The 18,099-nt window shown below is 36.5% G+C and overlaps 2 protein-coding genes across 8 annotated transcripts in view; both read right to left on the bottom strand.

Annotated features, from left to right (window-relative positions):
• Positions 1 to 18,099, bottom strand: part of LOC137237025 (eukaryotic translation initiation factor 4B-like) — a 401,195-nt gene that overhangs the window by 321,877 nt on the left and 61,219 nt on the right. The window lies entirely within an intron of this gene.
• On the bottom strand, positions 4,220 to 6,878 carry LOC137247527 (putative nuclease HARBI1). Its single transcript, XM_067778545.1, has 3 exons — positions 5,285 to 6,878; positions 4,803 to 5,229; positions 4,220 to 4,735 (listed from the first exon to the last, which is right to left on the bottom strand). The coding sequence occupies exons 1-3, from the start codon at positions 5,392 to 5,394 to the stop codon at positions 4,220 to 4,222; spliced, it is 1,053 nt and encodes a 350-aa protein (XP_067634646.1). The 5' UTR covers positions 5,395 to 6,878.

The raw sequence follows: 18,099 nt of genomic DNA, 5'->3' as shown, positions 1-18,099 counted from the left end.
TTTTACACACTGCATACCTCGTATGTAATTATGTGTTAGAGTTATGCTTGGTGGTAAGGCGGTTTTCAAAGAAACTTGGTATTGTTGTTGTTTTTGTTCTTTACAACAACTACGGCATACGAAGTATGCAGTGTGTAAAAGATTAAAATATGCTTCAAATAAATGTTTTCATACATTTAAAGCAATACGGGCAATCCCCGATTAACTCATACAAATAGACAAAATTGGTTAATTCGTTGTAGTTCTATAAATAGAACAAAAACAGCAACAATACTAAGTTTCTTTGAAAACCGCCTTACCACCAAGCATAACTTTAACACATAATTACATAGGAAGTATGCAGTGTGTAAAAGATTAAAATATGCAGGGAAGGCAATTGGGAAAAACTTTACAAGAAAGGCATGACGTGGCTGAATGCGTTTGTAACACTTTCAACTATCTTAGGAGTGCGGGTTTGAATCCCACTCCCTGGAGAAAAGGCTTTGAAGAGATTTACAAGGTATAATCGAAACCCCTGACGCCTTGCTCGTTCTGATGTCACGTTTAAATTTTTCCCAAATTATTAAATAAATTATAGAACTAAAAATTGCTTCAAATAAATGTTTTCATACATTTATAGCAATACGGGCAATCCCCGATTAACTCATACAATTAGACAAAATTGGTTAATTCGTTGTAGTTCTATAAATAGAACAAAAACAGCAACAATACTAAGTTTCTTTGAAAACCGCCTTACCACCAAGCATAACTTTAACAAATAATTACATAGGAAGTATGCAGTGTGTAAAAGATTAAAATATGCAGGGAAGGCAAGTGGGAAAAACTTTACAACTAAGGCATGACGTGGCTGAATGCGTTTGTAACACTTTCAACTATCGTAGGAGTGCGGGTTCAAATCCCACTCCCGGAAGAAAAGGCTTTGAAGAGATTTACAAGGTATAATCGAAACAGCTGTCGCCTTGTCCGTCCTGATGTCACGTTATTTAAATTTTTCCCAAATTATTAAATAAATTATAAAATTAAAAATTGCTTCAAATAAATGTTTTCATACAATACGGGCAATCCCCGATTAACTCATACAAATAGACAAAATTGGTTAATTCGTTGTAGTTCTATAAATAGAACAAAAACAGCAACAATATCGTTTCTTTGAAAACCGCCTTACCACCCAGCATAACTTTAACACATAATTACATACGAAGTATGCAGTGTGTAAAAGATTAAAATATGCAGAGAAGGAAATTGGGAAAAAACTTTACAACAACTATGGCATGACGTGGGTGAATGCGTTTGTAACACCTTCAACTATCGTAGGAGTGCAGGTTCAAATCCCACTCCCGGGAGAAAAGGCTTTGAAGGGATTTACAAGGTATAATCGAAACAGCTGTCGCCTTGTCCGTCCTGATATCACGTTGTTTAAATTTTTCCCAAATTGTTAAATAAGTTATAAAATTAAAATTTGCTTCAAATAAATGTTTTCGTAAATTTAAGGCAATACGGGCAATCCCTGATTAACTCATACAAATAGACAAAATTGGTTAATTCGTTGTAGTTCTATAAATAGAACAAAAACAGCAACAATACCAAGTTTCTTTGAAAACCGCCTTACCACCTAGCATAACCTTAACACATAATTACATACGAAGTATGCAGTGTGTAAAAGATTAAAATATGCAGAGAAGGCAATTGGGAAAAACTTTACAACAACTAAGGCATGACGTGGCTGAATGCGTTTGTAACACCTTCAACTATCGTAGGAGTGCGGGTTCAAATACCACTCCCGGGAGAAAAGGCTTTGAAAAAATGTACAAGGTATAATCGAAACAGCTGTCGCTTTGTCCGTCCTGATGTCACGTTGTTTAAATTTTTGTAACACTTTCAACTGTGTGAGGCGACTGTGACAGACTAGACAGGGTAGGGGCATGGGACCGTAACGGACAGACAAATTTCAGGCTAAGGGGATGATGCTAAAGTTTCGGAGTCAGTGCTACGCCCAAGGCTGCCTCGAGGTTTTGCGCCGAAGGGGAGGGATGACTCCACCTGACACGGTCAGACCTTTTCTTTCTGCTTTTCTTTGTAAATATACATTTCAGGCATGAACTCTCCTTTTTTTGTTTGTATAACTGTAGGTAAGGCTGGTGAGCAAAGACTCACCCCACCCGACGAGCTAGCAGGGGCTTGCTAGCATGCCACCTCCGCCTTACCCCAACAGTCAGTTATATAACAGTGGCACCCAACGGAATAGCCCAGTTTGTTTTTTTTGTTCCATTTTTCCCATTTTTAATCCTAGTTTCAGTTTTCGACATTTTTGTCATTTCCTTTTCTTTACGTCTTTCATAACTTTTGATTCTTTATTCCATTTAGCTTTTTTGTAATTCCTCCTTATTTCATTTCCTTCATACCCTTCTTTATTTCTATGACAGGACAGGCGACCGTTGTAGTGGTATCATCGCTTGGACAAGTCCGATGCGATTTGTGCCACTACAACCAATACGACGGGTATACTCAGCTTACCGTAGGAGGTCCTTATAGGAGCTGCAGCGCTCGCGTAAGTGGGATCCTACGGTAAAGCTAGTATGAGAGGAGGTAGACGTTTTCGGTTGCAGGCCACTGTGCAAGCTGCCGTGCAAATAGTCCAGCACTGTTTGGACGTGAGGTTTACAGTGCGTCTGCGCCACGAACATTTTACCACATTATGGCAGCCAAGTTTAGGGCCAAGGCCTCTCGACTTAATATGCTATACTCGACTGACATGATTTGTAAGGGAGACATAGCCGACTTGGACTTAGACATATTACGGACGGACAGCTCACCTCCATTATGACCTTGCCGAGGTGCAACACCAACACACACCATGTATTTAAATATATATTAATTTTTATAGCAATTAAAATAGAAACTTTGTAAAAGCTATAAATACAGCCCTGGAAAAAATATAAATAAGGAAAATCGAATTGAAGGAAAATCATACGCACATACATATATACGTATTATTCAGGGCTGTCATGGAATCCAATTGCTGCCGGAATCGGATTTAAAAACGACAAAAAAATAACTTTGGTGTCATGAAATCCAATGTTATCGGTTTAATGTTCGAATCGGAATTAGTGTCGGTTTTAGGTGTCACAGAATCCAATATCAGTTTTGCTATCGGAAACAAACCAATCAGTTAAATGCCATTGGATTTCATTTTTTCATAGTTGTTTTTCTCTTGCAGTTGAATATTTTCTAAAAATGTAAGTAAATAAAGGTTTATTTTATAAAAATAAATGTAAATTTACATATACTTTCATTCTTAATAGGGGAAAACATAAAAATTCAATGCAAAACAGTATTGTTATTGAATTTATGGAAAAATATCCAGATATTGCGAAGGGCTTCACGAAGCGAGATAAGCCAACTGTTGACGATCTTTGGCAACAGTTAGTTACGTCGCTAAACAATGCCGGTCTACCACAAAGGATGTGAATGGATGGAGAAAGGTAAAACATAGTTGGTACTTAAACGTAATATAACTTTAAATTGCTCCGTTTCCTGTATACTTACAGACATGGACTGAGTGGAAAAGCGACATAAAAAGAAAGCTCGCACAAAATCAAACCGAGTCCCGAGCAACTGGTGGAGGACCCTTCACCAAGCACCAACTTTCTCAAACGGAAGAGACAATAGTGCGCATTTGTGGCATGACAAAGTCTGTGGAAGGTGTAGCTGGCAATGAACTTGGCCCCAACTAAAGTGACGATGGAATACCATCCACGTCAACGAAGTGGCCAATGTCCCCAGTTACCAGCACTCCTAAAAGGCAACGGACTGAAAGTAGGGGGGAGCGTTTAAAAAATTTTTTAGATGAAGACAACGAGAGAAAGCCCGAAATAAATGAGAAATTGGACGAGCTTATAAAAATTGAAAAGGAAAATGCCAGCAGCATCAGGCGAGTCTACAGAGCCATAGAAAAAGGCAACGAATCTGTGGCTAACTCTGTAACTGCGCTGAAGGATGAACTTGTCCGTAATAATGCAGGTATTTTGCGAGCGTTGCAGGAAAAAAAAATGAGATAAAAAAGCAGCAACTCGAACTCGAGCTCCAAAAGTTTGATTTCGAAAAACAGAAAAAGAAATAATTTCCCATTTTCCAAAATGTTGGTTCTGATTGTAGTACCTTAAGAAATAAAATTTTGTTTAAACATGCATATGTACCTATGAAGCATTGCATATTTTTACTATAAACTGTTCGCTATTTCATCCCTGATTCTTTTGCCTTCACTCTGCAGTGTAGCGCTAGGTGGAGATTCAACATTGTCCTCGATATTATTTGATGGTAAAGTAATGCTCTCTTCGTTATATTCCACGTTGTACCTTCTGCAGATGTTATGAAGCGCACAACAGACGTTTACAATTTTCACCACTTTTTCTGGCCTGTAGTGCAAGGTGCCTAATAAGCATCGAAATCTGCTTTTTAGCACTCCTATTGTTCGCTCTACAATATTTCGACCTGATGAATGCGCCAAATTAAATTTATATTCTTTGGAGTTGTAGCTTGGATCTCTGTATGGTGTTAATAAAAAAGGTTCTATGCCATATCCACTATCTCCTAACAATTTAGATGTCCGGTCACCTGACTCATACTTCCTAAGGAAATGTCTTCTGGCCCTACTAACGTTCCATACGAAAGAGTCATGGCTAGAGCCGGGATACCGAGCATCGACCGTTCGAATTTTCATGTCAGCATCACAAATCTAAATGCAGGTACTTGTACAATCCAGTTTTATAAGCAAAATAAAATTAATATTAAAGACTACTTACAATCATGGCATTCATACTGAAGTATCCCTTTCGATTATAGAATAAATGTTCGTCAGTACTCGGCTTGATGATTTTTATATGTGTCCCGTCAATACAACCAATTATGGAGGGAATTTTGTACTTTGTATAAAAATAGTCCCTTGATCTGCGTTGTTCGGGTTCGTCCATTTCTAATTTCACCCACTGTGGGCAAACTAACTGATTCATAACGTTGAGCACATCAGCTAAAATCGTTGACACCGTGCTTCTAGCTACACTTATGCTAGAATCCTTGCCAACTGATGTTTGATATGATCCTTCAGCTAAAAATCGTAACGTAGCTGCTAGTTGCAGCACTGGCAGAACTTTCAAACGAGTTAAGTGTCCTTCAATGGTGTTCAATACCATTCGGAAAGCCTCTTTGTTTATGCGATAGTATGCAACGAAACTGCAAGTACACTATAAATATTTCGAAACGCACATTAAGGAATATTTTTACTTACGCTGTCTCTGGCAGCTCCAATGGATTGCTGCGATCTCTCAAAATTTTTCTTTTCACCTTCTCACAACTTTCACCTTCCAATAACATAAATGCTACAACTGCTGATGCCATTTTGATGTCAATAAATTTGTTTATTTCTCTTTAGATACACAAAACAATTATTTTATAAAATTTTGCCAAAAAAAAATTAACATCAAAATTGCCGGTGTACCGATAAAACTGCAAAACAGCTGATTCGAACATCGCTTTTATTTACATTCGAAAAGAGCAAAACCAATACGGTTTTATGACACCAATTTTAATCAATATTAGTTTGCAATTCCGACAAAACGCAAAACCGACTTGGATTCCATGACAGCCCTGATTACTTACTTTTAATTCCACAGTACTTTAGTTTAAAACCCATGCATATACATATATGTATGTCTACTCATTTTTAGATTTTTCGTAAAGAATCATCTTTTGAATGTTTAGATTTTTTTCTGAATTTTTTTATATTTATTAGCTAGCCCTGAGCGGTTGATGTATTAGTTTATTAGATCTTGGTGAAAATTTTTAATTTTGTTAATTTGATATTTCTTTGACGTTTTTTATTACATATATACCTACATTTATTTACCCGCATAAATACATTTATATTTACATACGGTTTATATTAGAATCTTTGAATTTTTAGATTTTCCTTTTAAATTACTTTTGAAGTCTTACACCTTTTCTTAGATCTTGAGGTAATCATTTATTTTAAATTTTTTTTATTTTATTCCCTTGGTTTTTTTTTTGGAAAAATATTTTTACCCTTGGGATTACAGTCCGAATTATTGTTGGAGTTTTTAAACCGGAGTTGAACTTTTTTAATTATCAATTTAGTGCACAGCAAACATTTTTTTGAGTTTCCTTTTTTGACCATTATCGGAATTTTAAATTTAGGATCCTTTTTTTGGTTTTAACCCTCGGTGAGCTGATGTAAAGTTTTAGTTTCTAAACCGTTTTCTTTTTAATTTTTGTTTGTTTAATTCTTTCGAGTTTTTTTCAAAGAAGAACATTCCTTTTTTTGATAACCACCGGATGAACCGGAGTTTGGGTATTTCAAACTCAAAGCCAAACTTCTAGCTCACTTCAAGACTGCAGAGTGCGATTACGAAATTATACGGGAAATCGTGGAACGCAAACAGCAGCCACAAGAAGGGTTCGACGACTTCTACGGTGAGGTCCATAACCTGACTTTCCGCCTACGGAAAAACATACAAGAAAAGGAATTAGTGGGTATTATAACGGGCAACCTGAAACCCTACCTTGAGAACTTAACCTTGGCATCGAAAATGGACACGTTGGCGGAGCTTAAGGCTGAGTGTAGGAGGGCAGAGCGGCTCATAAAGGAGAACCGAACTCGTCCCGAACCGGTCAACAAGCTGGAATATCCCGAAGTTACACCTGGGGATGAGGGGATTAATAGGCAACCCGTGGAGGCCATCACGAACCGGCCAAACCAACAATCATATCATCCAATACCTGGAGTTACGAGCCAACACAAACCTTTGAGCAACTCCAAACCCACCACCAATTCGTTTTGTGCGTCGCCTTTTCACCTGATGTTATGTTCTTCTTGTGGAATGCCTGTTGACTTTTGTGTTAAAAATTCGTCCGATTCGAAAAGAGATAATCGTTGTAAATCGTCCTTTCATCATATGGTATGTTTTGCGGGTGGGGTGATATGTCGTTTTGTGTTTATAAAGCGGGTAAGGGAAACTCCTAACTGGCCGAGATTGCCGGGTGCTCTCGCCAGGGGACAGACTACCCGGAAACCGACCCAGCCTCAAAATTTTAAAAAGGGCGGACGACAGCGTGTGTGTTGAAAATGTATGTGTGGGGAGATCCGAGCCAAAGAGCCTACACCAAAGGAAGCTAGAGTATGAGGCGGCGCGACATCGGATCTTTTGCGAGGAAATCTTAACTCGGAAGAAAAGTGGGAACTACAAAAAAATTAAGAAAATGCGAGAAAAGAGAAAAACATGAGAATAATTGTCAATAAAATAATATCGACCATCGTAACGATGATGTTATGGAATCGCATCTTTGATGGAGCAGTAAGGAAGGCAGTCGGCATGATCTGGGGGGTGCTCTGTGGCTAGTCATGTCGGCTGGGCGGGGTCCTTGCCAACCTTACTGTTCCTGCGCCATAACAAAAAAAAAGTCATATCATGCCTATTCAAAAAACTCAGCTGTCTAATTCAAAAAAACTGACAGAAGCGCAGAGCCGACTCGAAAACGCTTATAATTCAAAATAAAACAACATCCGGTCGAACCGGATGCCACGGACAGACCGTTAAACATTCAAAATATAAAAATTCAAAAAAAACTAAACACAAAAAAAATTACCGAACCGGAAATGACCGGAAATCTAACTCAAAACAAAAAACCGCTGAAAATTTTAAAGAAAAACAAACAAAAAAGAAATGGGCCGAATATATAGAGGGGCGCCGCGGGTGTTGTTGCGACGCCCGGTGCATTAACCCACCCTCAAATCGATGGCCACCGACGCACCTAGATTTTCGTTGGCCCCTTACCTGCTTTACCTAGTGCCTTCTAAATAAAAAGGATTGCCAGCATTCCCATTTATAACTCAAATTTATTGACAATTCATTTCCTTGATTAGTTAAGAAAAAAAAATGTTATGGCTAATAAAGTTTAATTTTTTTTTGAACTTTTTAGTGCTTATGAGCTATATTGTCGTGCCTCATGTTATTTATTTTTTTTTTATTTAACAATGACGATGAGATTTTTAAAATGATCCTGCATATTTTCTTAAAAAAAATTTACATTACATATGTTTTTGGTGTTTGCAACTTTGAAAATTTATTTTCTTCACTCTTAATTAATACATACTTAATGGCTAGGTATCTACACGCATTAAATAACAGCACAATTCAACAATTGATACCTTTTTCAATAACCATATTTTACATTAAGTTTCAGCGCAAGTTAACGTACACTTCCGAGTTAAAAATTAGCACCAAAGATTATCTGCAAATTCAAATTCATTTTCCTCCTCTTTTTTTTATTAAGAAAAACTTGGATGAATTGTAAACCAGCTTCTAAATCATTTTTGGAAAAAAATTCGAAATTTTACTTCAGAACCTTATTGAAATGTTTGAGTATGCAGCTTTTTGTAATTCACTAATTTTAGGCTGGCATTACAAGGTTGTAGTCTAACCGAATTCCCGATGATTTTTGACAATTATTATCGAAACTTTAGTTTACGATTGGAAAATTATTTCTATATGGAAGAAAATGTTAAAATGCGTACTCGCAAAGTTTACAGATATTCTAAGTGTCTACTTAAGATTTTCCAATCTCCTGCAAAACATTTTTGACTTTCGTTTACGTAGCTTTCGTTAAACATTTGTTTAACATGTTACAGAAGAAAATAGCTAGCAATATGTGTTAATATCTTTGGCAGCTGTGATTTTACTTTCATGTGTACATATGTATGTACATCGGACCGTATCGAAAAAAACAAAAGCAGCAAATTTCGAGAAGAAAAAAAAATTTTCATCCAAAAGGGAAAACGATCTGCTTCTTCGATTGGTTTTTTGCTTTTTCTGCGGCTCCAGTTTTATGTTATTTTTTTTTCACAATTACTAGCTAACGCGTTTGCCAATTGGTTTTTCGTTTAGGTGGGAATGCTTTTTCCCGGAATTTTAGGCAAATTTAAGGAATATTTAATTTTTCCTTGCCGTGATTTTTTCTGCCTGCTGACGCTGTAAATTTTTCTCCCTCTGTTTCTTTTCCGGAAACAGCGTGTGTCCTTTCTTTTGGCAAAATGGCTTCCCGCGGCGGTGGCGACATCTAGTGTTCATTTCGTTCAAAATTTCCATGGCACCTTTTTGTTTGCTACCACTAGCCGGTAGGTGCGTTCCAAAGGTGACCCTCCCAAATGGACTATAACAATGAAGGGCGACAATCGTTTCTTTGCGAAGACGAAAATCGGAGATCTAGATGTCGTAGCTTTGCTGGATTCAGGTGCTAGTGCGATTTGTCTAGGTAAAATTATGAGAAGCTGATAGAAGGCAGGGAGGATAGCATCATCCCACTGGCCAATCAAAACATACGCACAGCGAATGGTGGCGAAACGCCAGTGGTTGGTGCTATCACTCTGTCTTCTTGGATGGAATATATAGGGACCTAGAATTTCTCATCGTGCCAGGCCTCCAGCAAGAGGAGTATTTAGGGGTAGACTTTTGGCAGGCTTTCGATCTGAATGTTGTTAGTTGTGGGGGTTCTATCGCATCCAACTCACACTGACGTTGCAGAACTTGTACCCGCCGAAGGCGACTTATCATTTGTAGCGGTACAGCATGTTCTGACCAGAGAGCAAAATGTGGCGTTGGAAAATGTCAAGGCGTAGTTTCCCTCATTTGCGGTCCTAAGTTTGGGGAAAACGAACGTGGAGGAACACGTGATAGAAGTCACAAATGAAAACATTACAGTCAAGCAAAGGCATTACCCTATATCACCAGCGATCCCAAAGCTAGTTTTTGAAGAGCTCGATAGGATGCTTGGTTTTGGCGTGATAGATGTATTATCAATTATATGATGTGTTTGAGAACCTTGAATGAGGTTCAATGATAGTAGATGGCAACTTTGTGTAAACAATTACTCAAAAATTAAAAACATGCATTATGCAGATACAATTATATATTAACATATAAAATATATCTACTATATATTTGTGAAAGTATGTCTGTATGTATGTTTGGACTTGCAGCCTAAACCGCAGAATGGGATCGAACGAAAATTTGCCACGACATACCCTGAGTGCGTCAATCTATGGTAGGCTATATAAAAAAAGTTTTCGACAAAGGGGCGTGGCACCTCCCATACAACTGGAATTTTTCGTAGTAAATATATCTGAAAGTATTAAGGCTAGAAGACTGAAAGTAGGTGAGTGGTTATATAAGACCAATCCCTACCCCCTCCAGAAAAACTGGGTATAAAGAAAAAGGGGGCGTGGCACCTCCCATACAACTGGAATTTTTCGTTGTCAATATTATATCTGAAAGTATTAACTGAAATTAGATGAGGAGGTATATAAGGTTATTCAAACACATCATTATAATTGACAATATTTAACAAACAACTATTAAGTTATTTTTAACCTCAACAACATAGCAATAACACAACCAAATATTAATATACATAAAATAGGTAATAAGGTAACAACTCAGCAAATTTCACAAGTAATACAATAACCAAACAATAAGAACAACTAAAAACAAACTATCAAGTACATCGATCATCAAAAGAGTGGGTACTTACATCAATACCAACGTAAACTTAACACAATTACATAAACACTTTCTCAAAATTCGGACAATTAAAAAACAAAAAATTACAATATATTTACAACATAAAAGTCAAACGATTTTCAAACTACAATACAAAATTCTTACAGTAATCAATATACACTGTAAATTAACATTAAAAAAAAATTAATTTTTAGTTTCACTGCAGGGGGAGTACATATAGGGTTTATATTATTCCTAAATTTCACTTGTTAATTTTGTACTTTATTAATTTGAATATTTTTTTATTTTATCGTATAAACTTTTGTTCAAGAAAATTTTTTAATACTTAAAAAAAAAATAAAGTTATTAGTATTAGAATTTTACAATCAATGTTAATATTAATATTTTAAAACAAAAATAAATGAAATTTTAAAAATATATAGTTGTATTATCAACTATAGGGGGAGTAAATATAGGGTTATCACTTAAGTTAAATATACTGTATTTTTGTAAATTTTTTTTATTTTACTTTACTTTAATGTTCTTTCAAAATGAAAATTTTCAAATCAGTTATTTTTATACTCAGTTGAGCAGAGCTCACAGAGTATATTAAGTTTGATTGGATAACGGTTGGTTGTACATATATAAAGGAATCGAGATAGATATAGACTTCCATATATCAAAATAATCAGGATCGAAAAAAAATTTGATTGAGCCATGTCCGTCCGTCCGTCCGTTAACACGATAACTTGAGTAAATTTTGAGGTATCTTGATGAAATTTGGTATGTAGATTCCTGAGCACTCATCTCAGATCGCTATTTAAAATGAACGATATCGGACTATAACCACGCCCACTTTTTCGATATCGAAAATTTCGAAAAACCGAAAAAGTGCGATAATTCATTACAAAAGACAGATAAAGCGACGAAACTTGGTAGATGAGTTGAACTTATGACGCAGAATAGAAAATTAGTAAAATTTTGGACAATGGGCGTGGCACCGCCCACTTTTAAAAGAAGGTAATTTAGAAGTTTTGCAAGCTGTAATTTGGCAGTCGTTGAAGATATCATGATGAACTTTGGCAGGAACGTTACTGCTATTAATATATGTGCGCTCAATAAAAATTAGCAAAATCGGAGAAAGACCACGCCTACTTTAAAAAAAAAATTTTTTTTAAAGTAAAATTTTAACAATAAATTTAATATCTTTACAGTATATAAGTAAATTATGTCAACATTCAACTCCAGTAATGATATGGTGCAACAAAATACAAAAATAAAAGAAAATTTCAAAATAGGCGTGGCTCCGCCCTTTTTCATTTAATTTGTCTAGGATACTTTTAACGCCATAATTCGAACAAAAACTAACCAATCCTTTTGAAATTTGGTATGGGCATAGATTTTATAACGTTAACTGTTTTCTGTGAAAATGGGCGAAATCGGTTGATGCCACGCCCAGTTTTTATACACAGTCGTCCGTCTGTCCTTCCGCATGGCCGTTAACACGATAACTTGAGCAAAAATCGGCATATCTTTAATGAACTTAGTTCACGTGCTTACTTGAACTCACTTTATCTTGGTATGAAAAATGAACGAAATCCGACTATGACCACGCCCACTTTTTCGATATCGAAAATTACGAAAAATGAAAAAAATGCCATAATTTTATACCAAATACGAAAAAAGGGATGAAACATGGTAAGGTAATTGGATTGTTTTATTGACGCGAAATATAACTTTAGAAAAAACTTTATAAAATGGTTGTGACACCTACCATATTAAGTAGAAGAAAATTAAAAAAGTTCTGCAGGGCGAAATAAAAAACCCTTAAAATCTTGGCAGATACTACATATATAAATAAATTAGCGGTATCCAACAGATGATGTTCTGGGTCACCCTGGTCCACATTTTGGTCGATATCTGGAAAATGCCTTCACATATGCAACTACCACCACTCACTTTTAAAACTCTCAATAATACCTTTAATTTGATACCCATATCGTACAAACTTATTCTAGAGTCACCCCTGGTCCACCTTTATGGCGATATCTCGAAAAGGCGTCCACCTATAGAACTAAGTCCCACGCCCTTTTAAAATACTCATTAAAACCTTTCATTTGATACCCATATCGTACAAACATATTCTAAAGTCACCCCTGGTCCACCTTTATGGCGATATCTCGAAAAGGCGAACACCTATAGAACGAAGGCCACTCCCTTTTAAAACCCTCATTAATACCTATAATTTGATACCCATATCGTACAAACACATTCTAGAGTCACCCCTGGTCCACCTTTATGGCGATATCTCGAAAAGGCGTCCACCTATAGAACTAATTCCCACGCCCTTTTAAAATACTCATTAACACCTTTCATTTGATACCCATATCGTACAAACAAAGTCTAGAGTCACCCCTGGTCCACCTTTGTTGCGATACCTCGAAAAGGCGTACACCTATAGAACTAAGGCCCACTCCCTTTTAAAATACTCATTAACACCTTTCTTTTGATGCCCATATTGAACAAACAAATTCTAGGGTCACCCCTGGTCCACCTTTATAGCGATATCTCGAAACGGCGTCCACCTATGGAACTAAGGATTACTCCCTTTTAAAATACTCATTAACGCCTTTCATTTGATACCCATATCGTACAAACGCATTCTAGAGTCACCCCTGGTCCACCTTTATGGCGATATCTCGAAAAGGCGACCACCTATACAACAACCACCACTCCCTTTTAAAACCCTCATTAATACCTATAATTTGATACCCATATCGTACAAACACATTCTAGAGTCACCCCTGGTCCACCTTTGTGACGATATCTCGAAACGGCGTCCACCTATGGAACTAAGGATTACTCCCTTTTAAAATACTCATTAACACCTTTCATTTGATACCCATATCGTACAAACGCATTCTAGAGTCAACCCTGATCCACCTTTATGGCTATATCCCTAAATGGCGTCCACCTATAGAACTATGGCCCACTCCCTCATAAAATACTCTTTAATGCCTTTCATTTGATACACATGTCATACAAACATATTCCAGGTTTTCCCTCGGTTCATTTTCCTACATGGTTATTTTCCCTTATGTTGTCACCATAGCTCTCAACTGAGTATGTAATGTTCGGTTACACCCGAACTTAACCTTCCTTACTTGTTTTAATTGTTAAAAGGTGAAAATATTTAATTTTAATATAAAATAAATTTTTTAATAAAAATATAGTTTAACACTATAGTTAAATAAATTATATTTTATTTTATTTAAAGAGAATATCTATTCACATTATGTAATTGTAAAATTCGAATAATAATATCTATATTTTTTTGAAGTATTAAAAAATTTTCTTGAACAAAAGTTTATACGATAAATAAAAAATATTCAAATTAATAAAGTACAAAATTAACAAGTGAAATTTAAGAATAATAGAAACCCTACAGAGAGCAATAATAGCTGGAGCTCCCCTTTGGCGCTGGTGATAAAAGGTGAAAAGAAGCGTCTGTGCCTCGACATAATGAGTGAACCATTAAGGATGCATACCCACTGCCACATATCGACGGGATCATTAGCCGATTTCAGAACACTAGGTTCATTTCGGCAATAGATTTAAAAGATGCTTTTTGGCAGATCCCGCTCGGGAAGAAATCTAGGGAAAAGACAGCATTTACAGTGCCAGGGCGTCCCCTATATCAGTCATGCCGTTTGGACTGTGCAACGCAGCACAAAGAATGTGTAAGTTAATGGACAAGGTTAAACCCGCTTCTTTACGTGATTCTGTTTTTGTATATTTAGACGATTTGTTGGTATGTTCTGTTGATTTTTCGTCCCATTTATGTTTGTTGGAAAAGGCCGCTAGATGTTTACGTGATGCTAACCGTACTATTAATGTGGAAAAGAGTAAATTTTGTTTTAAAGAAGTTAGGTACTTAGGTTATGTAGTGGGCGATGGATGCATCCGTACCGAAGCGAACAAAGTTGCTGCTGTGAGGGATTTCCCCGAGCCAAAATACCAAAGCAGCTCCGACGGTTTCTAGGGATGTCAGGCTGGTACCGTCGTTTTATCCAAGACTACCCAACCATTGCAGCTCCGCTGCACGACTGTCTCACTACAGACAAAATTAAAAAGTTCACGATGACTGACGAGACGAGAGTCGTTTGAGCGATTAAAACAAAGCCTAATTTCGGCTCTCGTACTGGTACACCTTGACTTGGACAGAAGATTTTATATCCAGTGCGATGCTTCGACAGACGGTGTGGGCGGGGTACTCTTCCAGTTGGACGACGAGAACAACGAAAGACCGATAGCTTACGTTTTCGTAAGAATGAACAAAGCACAACGAAACTATAGCATAACAGAGCTGGAGTGCATCGCGGCAGTGATCAGTGTGAAGAGATTTAGGCCGTACGTCGAAGGGTTGCCGTTCACAATCATCACCGATTACGCGAGTCTCAAATGGTTGATGAACCAGAAAGATCTTTCTGGGAGACTCGCGCGATGGAGTTTGAAGTTGCAGGCATACGATTTTGAAATAGAGCATAGGAGAGGAGCACTTAACGTCGTCCCAGATACACTGTCGCGAGCACAAATGGACGAAATTAAGCTATCTGACAGACTAATGGACATCGACTTGGACTCACCATGCTTTAAAACGGAAGAGTATGGCTAACTTAAGAAAACTGTGACAGAGAATTAACATAGACTACCAGAGTTGTGCGTATCAGACGGGTATGTTTATAGACGGACTCAGTTTAACCGGGGGACGATCTTCAGCAGGACCAAGCCTGGAAACTCTGGGTGCCGTCGGAATTGCGTGCAGGATTGGTGGAAGCCTAGCTGTGATATTATATTTCATGCCGAAGAATGCCTCCGTTTTAACTTACACCATATGGAGTGCACTCAGAATATTGCGATAAGTTCTTTCCATTGCAATATTCAATGCAGCGACAACTGATTCAGAGTTGATGTTGTTCAGAATTTTAAATATCTTGGTATAATAATTGACAATCGTGTGAATTGGTCTGCGCACATCCATACATTGAAACAGTATTTTCTCTATACTACTGGGCAGTTATATCGTCTCAAAAAGTGTTGCACTGTATCTACTTTAAAAACTGTTTACTACGGCATATTCCAATCTAAACTTCAATATGGTATCAGCTGCTGGGGTGGCGCCTCGGCAAATAAACTGTCCCCACTTGTAACGATTCAAAAGGGAATTATTAGACATATCTGTAGTGCAAAATATAGATCTCACTCTATGCCGCTTTTTAGGAGACTGGGTATACTACCGTGCCGTCATTTGTATTTATATAAAGTCATGAGTATTTTCTTTATTCGTTCAGGTTACCTGGAAAGCTTTCCCTCAGAAGTCTATAACTTACGTAGGAATATACTTCCAACTGTACAAATTCCGTATTCTAGAACGTCACACTTTAGAAGCTTTTATATTTACACGTCGCGCAAGTTCTTCAACTCCCTTCCTAACACTATACAGGTTATTAGAAATTTTAACTTCTTTCAAAAAACAGTTAAACTGTATCTGCTTGGACATAATCATTATGAACTGGAATCGCTGCTGAGGGCGATATTATAAAAAATTAAAAATATAAAAATAATTTTAACTGAAGTTCTTTTTTAATAAATTTTTTAGTTTTAGTAAATGTTTAATGTACACCCCACACAAAAACAAAAACAGTATATAATTATTGAAAATGGGATTAGTACTATTTTAATTCTTAAAATATTAATTGCCATCTACCTTTCTTAAGCTATGTTATAGTTAATGTGTTGAATACAATATGGAAATTTAAAATATGTACATAGCATTAAAAAATGATTAATAAATGAAAAAAATGAAATGAAAAGCCTCCCACAGCTCACCTTCTGCTGGGCACGGAGGCATCCATAAAACGTTACCCCGAATACGCGAAAAATACTACTGGCCTGGTATGGTAACAGATGTTCAAAATTATGTTAGGGAATGCGAGAAGTCTGTAAGGGAAATAAAACCCAAAACTCTTTTCACAAACCCCCTATGGGAAAGCAACACGTAACTGAGAGACCTTTCCAACGATTGTTTATAGACTTTATGGGCCCTTACCCACGTACGAGTGATGGTAATGTGTGTGTGTTTGTTTAGCTTGACCATTAGGGTAATTATTTATGCAATTATTTATTTTTATGACCTTATTTATTTATTTATTCATTTTTTTGTTATTCTTTTATTATTTATTTTATTTATTTCTATTTTTATTATTATTTTATAGTTTCTGTGATATGTTTTTACTAACATACTAAAAATGTGATATAGATTTAGGTAGATATGACCGTGTTTATAATTGACCTTATTTATTTATTTATTCATTTGTTTATTATTCTTTTATTATTTATTTATTATTTATTTTATTTTTTTCCTATTTTTATTATTATTTTATAGTTTCTGTGATATTTTTTTACTAACATACTAAAAACTGTGATATAGATTTAGGTAGATATCTGAGATATAGGCTTAGATACTTACCAGTGATATAACTTTAGATTTAACCCGCATGCCATTCTAGTCATTAATATAAGTAGATACCTGATGATGAGGGAAATATACGATCTTGTAAGACAACGAACCAAGGTTATGAGTGACAAGATGAAAGCCAGATATGATAAAGCAATTAATTCGAAAGGTTTTCGGGAAGGAGATTTGGTGCTGCTATACCACCCACAACGAAAAAAAAGGCTTGTCCCCGAAATTGCAGTGTAATTGGGAAGGCCCATACAAAGTTGTAAACGGATCAACGATGTAGTTTACCGCATACAAACCTTTGGCAAACCACGAAACAAAATGAAAGTGGTTCATTTGGAAAGGCTGGCAGCGTGTAGACCGGAAAATTTGCCTGATCGAGAGACTTAGGCGGAGGACAGTGTGACGAATATTACCATCTCTAAGGTTATTAAATAAAGGCACAACAAAAGAAACACATTAATCATCATTTACCCACATACAGGCAACAAAGAAATAACTCACATACAGATGTAGTCATCGGTGGAGGTATTACTCACATATGCATGCGCATATGGCCATGCGAGAGGCTATAAACGTGTATCTGTAGTTTATAGCTGGTAGCGTATAGCTGGTAACCAAGTAGAAAATTCTAGCAGAAGAAACGTCTAGACATTTGGGCACAGAGTATAAAAGCAGCGAAAGCTGAGTAATCTGTAATCAGTTCTATTTAAAAACGCAATCAGTTGCGAAGTGAAGTTAAATTGCAAAGTACTCCCACAGTAGTCTAATAAAGATCATTTTTTAATACAGAATATTGGAGTGTTTTATTTAACAATTCAGCGATACGAACGTTGGTAGAAGGTTGCAAATAAGTGGAGTTTCCTTAAATCCGTTACAATTGGTGCCAGAAGACAATTGTTGAATAAATTCCAAAGGACAACAAGGACATGGCAAAGTGAATTAAGGATCCAGTAACTGAAAAAGGAGTTGGAGAACCGTGTATTGAATACAACCGGCAATAAGATC

This window comes from Eurosta solidaginis, chromosome 1, assembly GCF_040869045.1.
Source record: "Eurosta solidaginis isolate ZX-2024a chromosome 1, ASM4086904v1, whole genome shotgun sequence".
NCBI classification, from domain to species: Eukaryota; Metazoa; Arthropoda; class Insecta; order Diptera; family Tephritidae; genus Eurosta; species Eurosta solidaginis.
Note: the sequence above shows the minus strand (reverse complement) of the source record. Positions and strands in the feature narration are given on the sequence as shown.